Source organism: Coffea eugenioides, chromosome 1 (assembly GCF_003713205.1).
Source record: "Coffea eugenioides isolate CCC68of chromosome 1, Ceug_1.0, whole genome shotgun sequence".
In the NCBI taxonomy this organism is placed as follows: domain Eukaryota; kingdom Viridiplantae; phylum Streptophyta; class Magnoliopsida; order Gentianales; family Rubiaceae; genus Coffea; species Coffea eugenioides.
In genome coordinates this window covers 4,214,258-4,230,424 of record NC_040035.1, presented here as the reverse complement: position 1 = coordinate 4,230,424, position 16,167 = coordinate 4,214,258, and the positions used below count along the sequence as shown (strand labels likewise).

Sequence of the window (16,167 nt, the reverse complement as noted above, 5' to 3'; positions counted from 1 at the left end):
CAGACGATATTTTAGTATTCTCAAGAAATAAAGAAGAACATGTAGGACACTTAAAATTAGTTTTCGCAGAATTTATTAAACATGGAATAATAATTAGTAATAAAAAGGCACAATTTTTTAGAAGAAATATAGAATTTTTAGAAACAGAAATAGGGTAGAATTTCCAAATAAAATAGAAGAAACAAAGAAATTACAACAATTTTTAGGATTATTAAATTACGCCAGACCTTTTATTAAAAATTCAAACAATTTAGTAGCACCATTATATAACAAAACATCTTTAAAAGGACAAAAGATTTTTAATAAAGAAGATATAAAATTAGTTCGAAAAATTAAACAAACAGTAAGAAAATTAACATATTTAAAATTACTTCTAGTTACAGATTATTTAATAATAGAATGTGATGATGATAGTAGTACAGGATGGAGAGTAGTTCTTTTTGCAAAACCCAATAAATATAGTAACAATAGTAGCAAACAAATTTGTAGATATGCTAGTGGTAAATACAAAGAAAAAGGTAATAGAAATAGCATAGATGATGAATTGTTAGCAGTTAAATATAGTCTACATAATTTCAGACTCTTTATTCTTAACAAATCAAAAATTACTATTAGAACAGACTGTGAGGCAATAAAAAAGTTTTTTAACAAGCATAATGAAAAAAGAAGTTCTACTCGCAGATGGTTAAATTTTGTAGATAGCATCATAGGTCATGGATATAAAGTAGTTTTTGAACACATTAAAGGAAAAAAATAATAATTTAGCAGATTTTTTATCTCGCTTACTTAACAATTCTCTTGATCTTTTAGAAGATGGCACAACAGTTACCCAGAATACAGATTGGTCAATGGGAACTTAACAAGTACCCCAAAAGATCCAATTTACATTTTTTACAGTTGTGAAGAAGGTAATTTAGAAGAAATCCGACAGGATATCCTAGATAACCTCTGGAACAGTAGAAGTAATTTTTATAGAATTAAAAATTTAAATGTTTTAGCATTTAATTTCAATAATCTTCCAAAACAAAGTTTTTCATATTATGTAGTAGTCCAAGAAAAAATACCTGAAATTTATTCCAAGTGGATTATAATTGTTGAACAAATTAAAATTTTCAAAATCCTTTATGGAAAGCTTTTCATAACGTTCATGAAGTCTTAGAATTTGCTAGAAAACACATTGGCATCTGTTTTCATATAGATAGTAAAGCTAGCATCGATAGTATGAGGGTGCCAGTACAAACTAGTACAGAAGCCCCTAGTAGCAATACAAGCGGTAGAAGTTATTCTGATTCAGTAACATATGATAATACTCATAGCATTCAATTTCGCAGACATTATAAAATTATGGAGAAGCAATTAGAAGTTTAAATTTTAAATGTAGAAATTTAGAAGAAGAAAATAAATCTTTAAAAAAAAAGGTCCAATCTTTGATAGGATAACTTAAAGAAATATGCAAAATATCAGGGCCACAAAGTGACACTATAATTGCACAAATCTCTGAAATTGGAGAGTTACAAGGAAAATTGTCTTATACAATATCACAAATGGTCAGTTCTTCGTCCGGCCCAATAAAAGAAGTTTCTATCAAAGAAAAACCCACCTCTGAAAGGCCTTTTGAATATTTGAAACCCAAACTATTCTTCAAAACCCATCAAATGTTAGAATTCCTTCCTTTACCCATAATAGAAATTATTAGCCACAAAGTACAAAATCAGCACTTTGCAAAGTTAGTAGCAGTAAAAAATTACCTCAGAAACCTAGCACTTAACCCAACAGAAGCCTCAAATAGAAACTTAAAAATTTCCTGCAGTTATTTTATTAACCCAACAAAACATTGTCCAGATATTACAAATCAATCCTGCCAACATACCAAAATCAATAACCATTGTGTATATACTCTTGATTATTTTCTTCTTAAAGCCTCAATTATCATGCATAGATATTCTAAAACCCCTAGAATAAATGTCAATGGAGAAAGGGTAGTGTTAACCCCACAATTTCTTATGGATTGTGAATTTTTTGAAAACATTTATTTCATGAGACCTGATGACACTTTTAGAATGGGGACACATTTAAAATATTTTGTCAGAAGAATGTTAGATTATGGCGATTGGGTAAAAGTACAAATTAGATCAGCATCATCAGAATGGGTAGGGTTATTTGATTTAGAACCAGCAATCCATCGGATTAAAATCTCAATTAGCAATATTAGACCAGTTTTTGAAATAATACCAGACACTCAAATCGAAGAATGTCCACTCTCGCTAGAAGAACAACTCAGAGAAGCAGTACAATTAGCATACAGACACTTCAAAGCAGAATGGAGTGACATGCAGCTGGTCTCAGGAAACAGAATTCAAAAAATTTATGTTCCATATAGATTTAACTTAAAAAAAGATTTTACAATCCATACCACTTATCCAGAGTTATTCCAAAAACATCTTGATGATTATATGGGAGAAGACCAAAGAAATCTGGATATAGAACCATTAGTTATAGCACTAGGACAAGAACAAGAAGAAATGGAAGACTTTTGGGATACATCACATTATTTCAACAGCATGACCCCAGAAGAATTTCACAACATAGAAAATATAATGAAAGGATAGTAAGATCTAGACACTAAACCTTGTCGACCACCAAGATAGAAGACAACCAACTGGAAAGCACTTTATGAATTCCACCATTTTGAAATCCGAAAAAGAAGCTGTACATATCAATCAGCTGACTAAAAATTAGAATATTTTTTTGGCCATATGTCGACCTCATTTTTAGAAAAAAAAATTCAGATTCCACCTAAGTTGAAATTCGTACAAATATTTAGAAAGTATGAAAACTAAGAAAAAGGGAGAGAAAATACTCTTCTTCATATCTTTGGACTACACAATGTACAAATATATATATACACAAGTATAACCTAATTTAGATCCTAAAATCATGTTAGTCTAAATCAATCTATTATCTAATTAATATCTGATACTATAGTCAAAACAAATCAAATCTAATCTTTTCTAATATTTACAATAGCAAATCTTTCTATAATCACATATCTTCAACACTCCCCCTCAACATGGAGTATAGATGTTAATCATGCCCATCTTGCCACAAATATAATCAATTCTTGGACCATTTAGAGATTTAGTGAAAATATCAACTAACTACTCTCCAGTTCTCACATGACTGGTTGAGATCAAATTTTGCTAAATTTTTTCACGAACAAAGTGGCAATCAATTTCGATATGCTTTGCTCTCTCATAAAAAACTGAATTTGATGCTATATGAAGGGCAACTTGATTGTCACACCATAACTTCATTGGAAGTGAATTATTGATTTTCACCTCACACAATAATTAGTGTATTCATATAAGCTCACAAGTGGATTGTGCTATAGACCGGTATTCAGACTCTACACTAGAACGAGATATTACATTTTGTTTCTTACTTTTCCACGATACCAAATTACCTCCAACGAAGACACAATATCCAATTGTAGATCTTTGATCAATTTTAGAACCTGCCCAATCCGTATTTGAGAAGCATTTAACATGAGAATGACCATGATTACCATATAGTATACCACGTCCCGGAGCTCCTTTAAGATAACATAAGATTTGCTCTAAAACTGCCCAATGGGTGATTTTTTGTGAGGACATAAATTGACTTACAATACTAACCGAATATGCAATGTCCAGACGAGTCACAGTAAGATAATACAATTTTCCGACTAACCTCCGGTACATTTCAGGATCTGAGACTAACTCCCCACCATCTGCTGTAAGTTGCATGTTGGGAATTATTGGTGCACTACATAGCTTAGCACCTAGCTTTCCTGTTGCTTTCAAAGGATCAAGGACATATTTCCTTTGGCATAAGAAGATACCTTATTTACATCTTGTAATCTCAATGTCTAAAAAGTATTTCAACATACCCAAATCTTTTGTTTGGAAGCGCGATTGAAGAAAATTTTTAAAGGCTATAATACCTGTATTATTACTACCAGTAATAACAATATCATCAACATAAACCACTAATAGGATAATACCAACTTCAGATTGTTGATAAAAGACAGAATGATCAGTATTACACTTCTTCATGCCAAACTCTTCAACCACCTCACTGAATCTCCCAAATCAAGCACGAGGACTCTGTTTTAAACCATATAATGACTTCCGGAGTCTACAAACCTTACCAAACTCCCCCTGAGCAACAAATTCAAGTGGTTACTCCATATAAACTTCCTCTTGCAAATCCCCATAAAGGAATGCATTCTTAACATCTAACTAGTACAAGGGCCAATTATTAGTAGCAGCAAGGGAAATAAATAATCGAGCAGAGATAAGTTTTGCTACTGGAGAAAACGTGTCTGAGTAATCCACCCCATATGTCTGAGCATACCCTTTTGCAACAAGACGAGCTTTGAGGCGAGCAACAGAGCCATCATGATTGACTTTAACAACAAACACCCATTTACAACCAATAGGTTTCTTACCTGTTGGTAGATGAACCAAGTCTCAGGTACCATTATTATCTAGAGCCATCATTTCTTCCTCCATAGCAGCCCGCCAATCAGGATGTTCCAAAGCCTTAGATAAGCGTTGAGGAAGAGATGTTGAATCTAAAGAAACAGTAAAACAACGCAAGAAGAGAGACAAATGGTCATATGAAGCTAATGATGAAACTGGATAAGTGCACTGTCTTTTACCTTTCCTTAAAGCAATAGGCAAATCAAGACTGGAATCTAGAGACTGAGGAAGCGATGGATCAGGACTCGAATCTGTAGACAGAGAAGATGGTGGAGGATGTGAGTCTATGTGTTGAGGACAACGAGAATACACTTGAGTGATCGGTGGTCTGGTAGGACCAGTAGTTGTAACAGTGTAGACTAGAATATTATCTTCCTCCCCCTGACTACTATAGACATTAGACTCAAAAAAAAATAGATGTGTCTCAAAAAATGTAACATCAGCAGAGACTAAATAACGATATAAACTTGGAGAATAACATCTATACCCTTTTTGAAGACGTGAATAACCCAAAAACACACACTTGAGAGATTTGAGATCTAATTTAGATACTTAAGAACGGGTGTCACGAACAAAATAAATACACCCAAATATACGTGGCTCAATGTGGAATAAAGATTGGGTTGGAAACAAAATTGAATAAAGAATCTCACCAGCAAGCATAGAAGATGGCATGCAATTAATTAAAAAATAAGCTGTTGAAACAGCATCTGCCCAAAATTGCTTAGGAACCTTCATATGAAATAGAAGGGCTCTAGCAACTTCTAATAAGTGCCTATTTTTCCTTTTAGCAATACCATTTTGTGGTGGTGTGTCAGGACATGAAGATTGGTGAAGGATTCCATTTTCTAACATATACGAATTAAAGGATTTTAAAAAGTACTCTTTTGCATTATCACTTCGCAAAATGCGGACAGACACATTGAATTGTGTTTTTATTTCAGTACAAAAGGAACAAAAGATACTAAATAAATCTGAACGACTTCTCATTAAATATAACCAAGTAACACGAGAGTAGTCATCAACAAAAGTGACAAAATACTTAAAACCAGATTTAGATACTATTGGACAAGGGCCCCAAATATCAAAGTGCACTAATTCAAAAGATGATGTAGCCCGTTTATTGACTCTAGACAAGTATGGCAAACGATGATGCTTGGCAAATTGGCATGACTCACAATTTAAATGGGATAAATTCTGAAAACTTGGACACAACTTCTTCAATGTGGGTAAAGATGGATGACCCAAACGACAGTGAATTTCAAGAGGAGTCAAGGTAGAAGAACATGCAACAGGTTTCTGCACTTTCGATGAACGGGTTTCAAGTGTATACAGGCCGCCAGACTCACGTCCTTTACCAATAATCTTCCCCGTCATAAGATCCTGAAAAACACAATATTCAGAAAAGAATGAGACAGAGCACTTGAGAGCTTTTGTAATTTTACTGACTGAGAGTAGATTAAAAGAAAAATTAGGTAAACATAAGACTGAATATAAGGAGATAGATGACATAGGAATTGCTACACCAGAACCCACAACTGAAGCACATGACCCATCAGCCAAAGTAACATTCGGATGGCCTTTGTTAGGATTAAAAGAGGAGAGGATACCTTTATTATCGGTCATGATCTGTCGTACCGGAATCGATGACCCATTTGTTAGAAGATGACACAAGGCATGTAGTAGGTTTACCTGAGTAATCAATAGAAGGAGGATTGGTACTAGAAGATGGGTTAGCAGATTTTTGTGAGGCCTGGAACTCGGTAAAGCGGGCAAACTCATCAGCAGAGATGAGTATGAATTTGTCAGAAGGCACATAATTGTTTTCCTGGGTTGCGAAATTTGCAAACGGGGGTTGCTGTTGAGGTCTACCATGAAGGTCCCAACACGTACGTATGGTATGGCATGGTTTCTTACAGTGCTAACAGACTCGTTGATTTGAGTTGTATTGTCCAGACCAACAACCCCACCAGTCCCATTTTTGCCACTGTTTCTACCATTATTTCCTCGACCAACTCCACTTCGACTCACGAGAGCACCGGTAACATTGGAAGTAGACAAAGATCCCTCGGTTCTCAACACTCGTGTGAAAGTATCATGGAAGGAAACAATCTCTGGGCTAGAGAGAATTTGTGTTCGAGCAGCATCAAACTCAACTGGTAATCCTGCAAGAAAACTCATTACAGCCATTTGTTCCCGTTGAGACTGTTGAGTTTTTACATCAGTCCTAAAAGGAAGGAGAGAATTCAATTCCTCATACACACGTTTAAAATCCATAAAATATTCTGTAAGGGATCTCTGCTGTTTTTCTGGACGGTAAAATTCCTTGCAAATATCATATATATGATTTAAATTACCCTTACAAGAATACAAAAATGTCAAATAATCCATAAGATCTTTAACAAACTCACAATGATTGATGAGATTGACTATCTCATTATCAATAGAATTTCGGATCTGCAAAAATAATTTTGCATCTTCCCTTAGCCAAACCTTCTTTTCTTCCCCATCAACGGGTGGGTCATCAGTGAGATGATCATCTCTATCAATGCTGCGCAGATATATCCAAATAGTTTTACTCCAATCCAAAAAAATTTTCCACCCAGTTTGTGTTCAGTAATCTTTGATGTTGTAGGAATAACATCAGAAATTACTGTTCTCATCTCTCTACTACTACCTTTCATATCTGCCATTATAATTCACACAATAAAAAACTAAAAGTGACTCAATAGGGTCACGTCAAAAAACAAACTAATAACAGAGCCTAAAACTCTGATACCATGAAAACTAAGAAAAAGGGAGAGAAAATACTCTTTTTCATATCTTTGGACTACACAATGTACAAATATATATATATACACAAGTGTAACCTAATTTAGATACTAAAATCATGCTAGCCTAAATCAATTTATTACCTAATTAATATCTGATACTATAATCAAAACAAATCTAATCTAATCTTTCCTAATATTTACAATAGCAAATCTTTCTATAATCACATATTTTCAACAAAGTATAAGTCCGGATTTGAAATCCGCACTACAGGTCTATATAAGCATCAGTCTCAAACCAATGTTGAGTACGATGCGATCATATCTAGTAAGTAACAGAGCATCCAAAAAAAAAAATCTTTCATACTTCAAATTTTTCATACTTATCAATTCTTAGCATAAAGAGGAAAGGGAAACAGAGAGTAGAAATTAGTGCAACCAACCCTAAATTTAATTCAAATAACCGAAAATTTTGAGAGAGATACCCTGTTTTTGAGTCTTAAAAGTCCAAAAAACAGTGTAGTATCCATTTAAGCCGTTCAGCCAAAAGGGCGTCAAGGCGTTAGGGGAAGATCTGGTGCGGCAAACCTCCAAGAACAAGATTCTAACTCTTATAGCATCAGAAGGAAACTTTGGATTAAAAGCAAGGAAGGTATAATTCCTTTAACCTCTCTCAAGTACCAAATACTCATAAAAATATAGTTCTGATATAATTGATTGCATATTTGGGAGGCTGACATTTGCATACATCTACATGAATTTTGAACCACCATTTCAATTCACAACCACTCCAGAAAACGCATATAAACTAGCATTAGCAACTCTTAAACAACCAGATACATATTGGCTCCGTTTGGATTAGCTATTTTTGGGTTTGTTTTTCAAAAACACCACTGTACCATTTTGAATCTGAAAAACAAGTCCGTTTGGATTAGTTGTTTTTGGGGTTGTTTTTCAAAAACTATATGAAAAACTTTTACTGTAGATTTTTTTGGATTATTTTTAGAGGTATTTTTGAAACATATTTTTGAGTATTTTTAGAATATTATAATTTTTATATTTTTATATAAATATACATTTATGCATTTATAATCCATTTATATTTACAAATGTATAGATGTATATTATTATAAATGAATATTATATAAATGTATAAATTATAAATTATAAATTTTATATTTTTATATAAATATGCATTTATGCATTTATAATACATTTATAGATATTGAGTGATATGAAATCTGGTCAACGTGATATGTTGAGTGATTGGTTTAGTGAAATAAGTATTTTCTTTGGATTTTTCAATGGGGCTTGGAATCTGTTGAAGAGATCTTATAGGAGGAAAAGTTGGAGTACGAGCAGCTTGACTATAAGTCAAAGCTGGAAAGTCTTGTAGAATTTGAAATCTATTTTGAGAAACAGGAGTAAGACTCATCTCATAATCCTGAGGAGTCTTTGGCCTGGAAGTGCCTGCTTTTGAATCCATGATCCTGCAAAATTAACAAATAATTCTGTTAAGCTGTTCTTTAAGCTGTTGAATTTGATTTATAATTGGCTGAATGTCTTCTGGAGGATGATTGGCTTTTTCTAACACATTTTTGAATATGATATTCGAATTGATCTGCCTTTTTAGAAGAAAGGCTTGTTCTTTTGGTGTGGTTGCAGCCCAAAAGCTGTGTTTAATATGAACTGTATCATGGTTTCGAATTTGAGAATAAGGAATTGGTTGAATGGTTTTTTCGGGGGTTTTAATATAATAGGTAAATGGTCTATGGGAAATATTTGCATCTCTTTTTTGAAGAATAGGGTTATCTCTTTCAGCTCGTAATCTTCGAATGTATTCTGTGTGAGTTTCACGTTCCATTTCCCTGTAAAAATTCTCTAGTCAAGAAGCCAGGAAGAGAATTATTTTCTCCTTTGATAAATTCTATTTCGAAATCAAATACCGAAAGAATTGCTTGCCATCTAGCAAATATTTGTTTTGAAACTATATTTTGAACATCTTTTTGTAAAATTTCTTTTGCTGATTTACAATCTATTCTGATTAAAAAATTTTTATTATATAAATCATCTTGGAATTTTGATATACACAGAACTATGGATAAAATTTCTTTTTTAATGGTTGAATAATTCTTTTGAGGATCAGACCATGTTCCTGAATGAAATCTAACTAATTCTTCTTTTGAATTATCCATTCTTTGTTTTAATATTCCACCATATCCTAATTCTGATGCATCTGTTTCAACTATCATGAATGCTTTAGGATGAGGTAAACATAAGCATGGTAATGATTCTATTTTTTCCTTTAGATATTTTATCTTTTGGGTATGTTCATTAGTCCATGGTTTAGGATCTTTCTTTAATCTATTGAATAGTATGGAACATTGAAACTTGCAATATTCAGAAATTATAAGGACTTACAATGAAAGCTTTTGAGTTGCACACGGAAGTCTTGCTCTTTGATTCTTTATTCAACCTTTTGACAAACTTGTACAAGAATTTTGAAAACTTAGTATGAGTAGTTGAGAGTATGTAGGAAAGATTGAAAGTAGTACAAGAGATTTTTCTCTAAGATTGCTAACGGGTTTTTTCTGCCGATATCTTTCTTTCTGTTTTTTGAATCTATTTATGGAGGCTCGGGTCTTTATTTCAATCTTCATTCCATCTTCATTTGAATTTCATTTGCTTTTTGTTGAGAAGTGGCCGACAGCTTTGAATGATTGCTTTTTTCTTTTGAAATTGCCAGCACCTTTGAGTGACTTAAAAGTCATTTGGGTCTTGTCCGCATGGTCCCCCAAACGGATCAAAAGTTGATTCAGATGAGCCTGCTGACTCCTCTATTTTGTCGCTTTTGTCATCCTTATCTTGCTTTTGTAGATAGTCCAAGTATTCTTTGAGCATCTCGGGATTCTTCATCATCTTTTTCATCAGAAAGTCATTTGAAAATGCCTCGGATGCCATACTAGTAACTTTTTCTTTATCTTTTTTCTTTGGAGTGGTTGGATTAGGTAGAATAGTAGTTGGATTAGGTGGCATTATCGTTGGAGTGGGTGACAAAGTTGTTGAAGTAGTGGTTGAATCTTCTGTCCATTTGAGCTTTTCTCCAGTTGTTAAAAATCTTATCACGTTTGCTTGATCTCCGAATTCCTGATTGAATCCTGTCCACCATTTAATTTTGAATTCTCTGACTAGAGACATTGGAAGTGATTTTTCTAATTCTTGATGAATTTTGAAACTCCAGCAAAATATCCATGGAACTTTGAACTCCATATGAAATAAAATTGGTCTTGTATACTCTTCCCCCTTTGCTCTTTTTAGATAGGTTTGAAATCCCATGAGCACATTTGGAGGTAGTATTTCTGATTGTGGTCCAAACCATTTCCACCAGTGATTGAACCAAATTGGAAATTCTCTGCTACAATTTTCTTTGAAAGTGAAGAACCAGGAATGATTGAATGGTCTAAAAAGGAAAGCACGATACCATGCCATTTTGTAATCTTGATATGTGAATCCGTCTGGAATGAAATTGACTGAAAAGGATTTTTTGGAATAAAGAGAAGTCCATTCATTGGGAGAACAAACTTTCATTATGATGCATCTTGAATGACTAATAATATTTGGATTTTTTCTATCTGGAATAGGGTAAATTTCTACAGATTGAGTATCTGTAAGAATTAATTCGTAGTAATCCAAATTTTTGGAAGGATCATCTGGTTGCCAGTAACATTTTGGAGGGAAAATTCTTTGAACAGTTTGATTGAGTGTAGTATATAATGGTGTTTCTTGAAATCTGGTCAACGTGATATGTTGAGTGATTGGTTTAGTGAAATAAGTATTTTCTTTGGATTTTTCAATGGGGCTTGGAATCTGTTGAAGAGATCTTATAGGAGGAAAAGTTGGAGTACGAGCAGCTTGACTATAAGTCAAAGCTGGAAAGTCTTGTAGAATTTGAAATCTATTTTGAGAAACAGGAGTAAGACTCATCTCATAATCCTGAGGAGTCTTTGGCCTGGAAGTGCCTGCTTTTGAATCCATGATCCTGCAAAATTAACAAATAATTCTGTTAAGCTGTTCTTTAAGCTGTTGAATTTGATTTATAATTGGCTGAATGTCTTCTGGAGGATGATTGGCTTTTTCTAACACATTTTTGAATATGATATTCGAATTGATCTGCCTTTTTAGAAGAAAGGCTTGTTCTTTTGGTGTGGTTGCAGCCCAAAAGCTGTGTTTAATATGAACTGTATCATGGTTTCGAATTTGAGAATAAGGAATTGGTTGAATGGTTTTTTCGGGGGTTTTAATATAATAGGTAAATGGTCTATGGGAAATATTTGCATCTCTTTTTTGAAGAATAGGGTTATCTCTTTCAGCTCGTAATCTTCGAATGTATTCTGTGTGAGTTTCACGTTCCATTTCCCTGTAAAAATTCTCTAGTCAAGAAGCCAGGAAGAGAATTATTTTCTCCTTTGATAAATTCTATTTCGAAATCAAATACCGAAAGAATTGCTTGCCATCTAGCAAATATTTGTTTTGAAACTATATTTTGAACATCTTTTTGTAAAATTTCTTTTGCTGATTTACAATCTATTCTGATTAAAAAATTTTTATTATATAAATCATCTTGGAATTTTGATATACACAGAACTATGGATAAAATTTCTTTTTTAATGGTTGAATAATTCTTTTGAGGATCAGACCATGTTCCTGAATGAAATCTAACTAATTCTTCTTTTGAATTATCCATTCTTTGTTTTAATATTCCACCATATCCTAATTCTGATGCATCTGTTTCAACTATCATGAATGCTTTAGGATGAGGTAAACATAAGCATGGTAATGATTCTATTTTTTCCTTTAGATATTTTATCTTTTGGGTATGTTCATTAGTCCATGGTTTAGGATCTTTCTTTAATCTATTGAATAGTATGGAACATTGAAACTTGCAATATTCAGAAATTATAAGGACTTACAATGAAAGCTTTTGAGTTGCACACGGAAGTCTTGCTCTTTGATTCTTTATTCAACCTTTTGACAAACTTGTACAAGAATTTTGAAAACTTAGTATGAGTAGTTGAGAGTATGTAGGAAAGATTGAAAGTAGTACAAGAGATTTTTCTCTAAGATTGCTAACGGGTTTTTTCTGCCGATATCTTTCTTTCTGTTTTTTGAATCTATTTATGGAGGCTCGGGTCTTTATTTCAATCTTCATTCCATCTTCATTTGAATTTCATTTGCTTTTTGTTGAGAAGTGGCCGACAGCTTTGAATGATTGCTTTTTTCTTTTGAAATTGCCAGCACCTTTGAGTGACTTAAAAGTCATTTGGGTCTTGTCCGCATGGTCCCCCAAACGGATCAAAAGTTGATTCAGATGAGCCTGCTGACTCCTCTATTTTGTCGCTTTTGTCATCCTTATCTTGCTTTTGTAGATAGTCCAAGTATTCTTTGAGCATCTCGGGATTCTTCATCATCTTTTTCATCAGAAAGTCATTTGAAAATGCCTCGGATGCCATACTAGTAACTTTTTCTTTATCTTTTTTCTTTGGAGTGGTTGGATTAGGTAGAATAGTAGTTGGATTAGGTGGCATTATCGTTGGAGTGGGTGACAAAGTTGTTGAAGTAGTGGTTGAATCTTTTGTCCATTTGAGCTTTTCTCCAGTTGTTAGAAATCTTATCACGTTTGCTTGATCTCCGAATTCCTGATTGAATCCTGTCCACCATTTAATTTTGAATTCTCTGACTAGAGACATTGGAAGTGATTTTTCTAATTCTTGATGAATTTTGAAACTCCAGCAAAATATCCATGGAACTTTGAACTCCATATGAAATAAAATTGGTCTTGTATACTCTTCCCCCTTTGCTCTTTTTAGATAGGTTTGAAATCCCATGAGCACATTTGGAGGTAGTATTTCTGATTGTGGTCCAAACCATTTCCACAGTGATTGAACCAAATTGGAAATTCTCTGCTACAATTTTCTTTGAAAGTGAAGAACCAGGAATGATTGAATGGTCTAAAAAGGAAAGCACGATACCATGCCATTTTGTAATCTTGATATGTGAATCCGTCTGGAATGAAATTGACTGAAAAGGATTTTTTGGAATAAAGAGAAGTCCATTCATTGGGAGAACAAACTTTCATTATGATGCATCTTGAATGACTAATAATATTTGGATTTTTTCTATCTGGAATAGGGTAAATTTCTACAGATTGAGTATCTGTAAGAATTAATTCGTAGTAATCCAAATTTTTGGAAGGATCATCTGGTTGCCAGTAACATTTTGGAGGGAAAATTCTTTGAACAGTTTGATTGAGTGTAGTATATAATGGTGTTTCTTGAAATCTGGTCAACGTGATATGTTGAGTGATTGGTTTAGTGAAATAAGTATTTTCTTTGGATTTTTCAATGGGGCTTGGAATCTGTTGAAGAGATCTTATAGGAGGAAAAGTTGGAGTACGAGCAGCTTGACTATAAGTCAAAGCTGGAAAGTCTTGTAGAATTTGAAATCTATTTTGAGAAACAGGAGTAAGACTCATCTCATAATCCTGAGGAGTCTTTGGCCTGGAAGTGCCTGCTTTTGAATCCATGATCCTGCAAAATTAACAAATAATTCTGTTAAGCTGTTCTTTAAGCTGTTGAATTTGATTTATAATTGGCTGAATGTCTTCTGGAGGATGATTGGCTTTTTCTAACACATTTTTGAATATGATATTCGAATTGATCTGCCTTTTTAGAAGAAAGGCTTGTTCTTTTGGTGTGGTTGCAGCCCAAAAGCTGTGTTTAATATGAACTGTATCATGGTTTCGAATTTGAGAATAAGGAATTGGTTGAATGGTTTTTTCGGGGGTTTTAATATAATAGGTAAATGGTCTATGGGAAATATTTGCATCTCTTTTTTGAAGAATAGGGTTATCTCTTTCAGCTCGTAATCTTCGAATGTATTCTGTGTGAGTTTCACGTTCCATTTCCCTGTAAAAATTCTCTAGTCAAGAAGTCAGGAAGAGAATTATTTTCTCCTTTGATAAATTCTATTTCGAAATCAAATACCGAAAGAATTGCTTGCCATCTAGCAAATATTTGTTTTGAAACTATATTTTGAACATCTTTTTGTAAAATTTCTTTTGCTGATTTACAATCTATTCTGATTAAAATTTTTTTATTATATAAATCATCTTGGAATTTTGATATACACAGAACTATGGATAAAATTTCTTTTTTAATGGTTGAATAATTCTTTTGAGGATCAGACCATGTTCCTGAATGAAATCTAACTAATTCTTCTTTTGAATTATCCATTCTTTGTTTTAATATTCCACCATATCCTAATTCTGATGCATCTGTTTCAACTATCATGAATGCTTTAGGATGAGGTAAACATAAGCATGGTAATGATTCTATTTTTTCCTTTAGATATTTTATCTTTTGGGTATGTTCATTAGTCCATGGTTTAGGATCTTTCTTTAATCTATTGAATAGTATGGAACATTGAAACTTGCAATATTCAGAAATTATAAGGACTTACAATGAAAGCTTTTGAGTTGCACACGGAAGTCTTGCTCTTTGATTCTTTATTCAACCTTTTGACAAACTTGTACAAGAATTTTGAAAACTTAGTATGAGTAGTTGAGAGTATGTAGGAAAGATTGAAAGTAGTACAAGAGATTTTTCTCTAAGATTGCTAACGGGTTTTTTCTGCCGATATCTTTCTTTCTGTTTTTTGAATCTATTTATGGAGGCTCGGGTCTTTATTTCAATCTTCATTCCATCTTCATTTGAATTTCATTTGCTTTTTGTTGAGAAGTGGCCGACAGCTTTGAATGATTGCTTTTTTCTTTTGAAATTGCCAGCACCTTTGAGTGACTTAAAAGTCATTTGGGTCTTGTCCGCATGGTCCCCCAAACGGATCAAAAGTTGATTCAGATGAGCCTGCTGACTCCTCTATTTTGTCGCTTTTGTCATCCTTATCTTGCTTTTGTAGATAGTCCAAGTATTCTTTGAGCATCTCGGGATTCTTCATCATCTTTTTCATCAGAAAGTCATTTGAAAATGCCTCGGATGCCATACTAGTAACTTTTTCTTTATCTTTTTTCTTTGGAGTGGTTGGATTAGGTAGAATAGTAGTTGGATTAGGTGGCATTATCGTTGGAGTGGGTGACAAAGTTGTTGAAGTAGTGGTTGAATCTTCTGTCCATTTGAGCTTTTCTCCAGTTGTTAAAAATCTTATCACGTTTGCTTGATCTCCGAATTCCTGATTGAATCCTGTCCACCATTTAATTTTGAATTCTCTGACTAGAGACATTGGAAGTGATTTTTCTAATTCTTGATGAATTTTGAAACTCCAGCAAAATATCCATGGAACTTTGAACTCCATATGAAATAAAATTGGTCTTGTATACTCTTCCCCCTTTGCTCTTTTTAGATAGGTTTGAAATCCCATGAGCACATTTGGAGGTAGTATTTCTGATTGTGGTCCAAACCATTTCCACCAGTGATTGAACCAAATTGGAAATTCTCTGCTACAATTTTCTTTGAAAGTGAAGAACCAGGAATGATTGAATGGTCTAAAAAGGAAAGCACGATACCATGCCATTTTGTAATCTTGATATGTGAATCCGTCTGGAATGAAATTGACTGAAAAGGATTTTTTGGAATAAAGAGAAGTCCATTCATTGGGAGAACAAACTTTCATTATGATGCATCTTGAATGACTAATAATATTTGGATTTTTTCTATCTGGAATAGGGTAAATTTCTACAGATTGAGTATCTGTAAGAATTAATTCGTAGTAATCCAAATTTTTGGAAGGATCATCTGGTTGCCAGTAACATTTTGGAGGGAAAATTCTTTGAACAGTTTGATTGAGTGTAGTATATAATG

The 16,167-nt window shown here is 33.4% G+C and overlaps 1 protein-coding gene across 1 annotated transcript; it reads right to left on the bottom strand.

Moving 5' to 3' along the window:
• Window positions 1-2,195: 2,195 nt before the first annotated feature.
• Window positions 2,196-7,279, bottom strand: LOC113765914. Its single transcript, XM_027310157.1, has 9 exons — window positions 6,216-7,279; window positions 5,524-5,906; window positions 4,703-4,911; window positions 4,520-4,615; window positions 4,288-4,447; window positions 3,983-4,122; window positions 3,675-3,829; window positions 3,464-3,514; window positions 2,196-2,264 (listed from the first exon to the last, which is right to left on the bottom strand). The coding sequence occupies exons 1-9, from the start codon at window positions 6,912-6,914 to the stop codon at window positions 2,196-2,198; spliced, it is 1,962 nt and encodes a 653-aa protein (XP_027165958.1). The 5' UTR covers window positions 6,915-7,279.
• Between the last annotated feature and the right edge of the window lie 8,888 nt (window positions 7,280-16,167).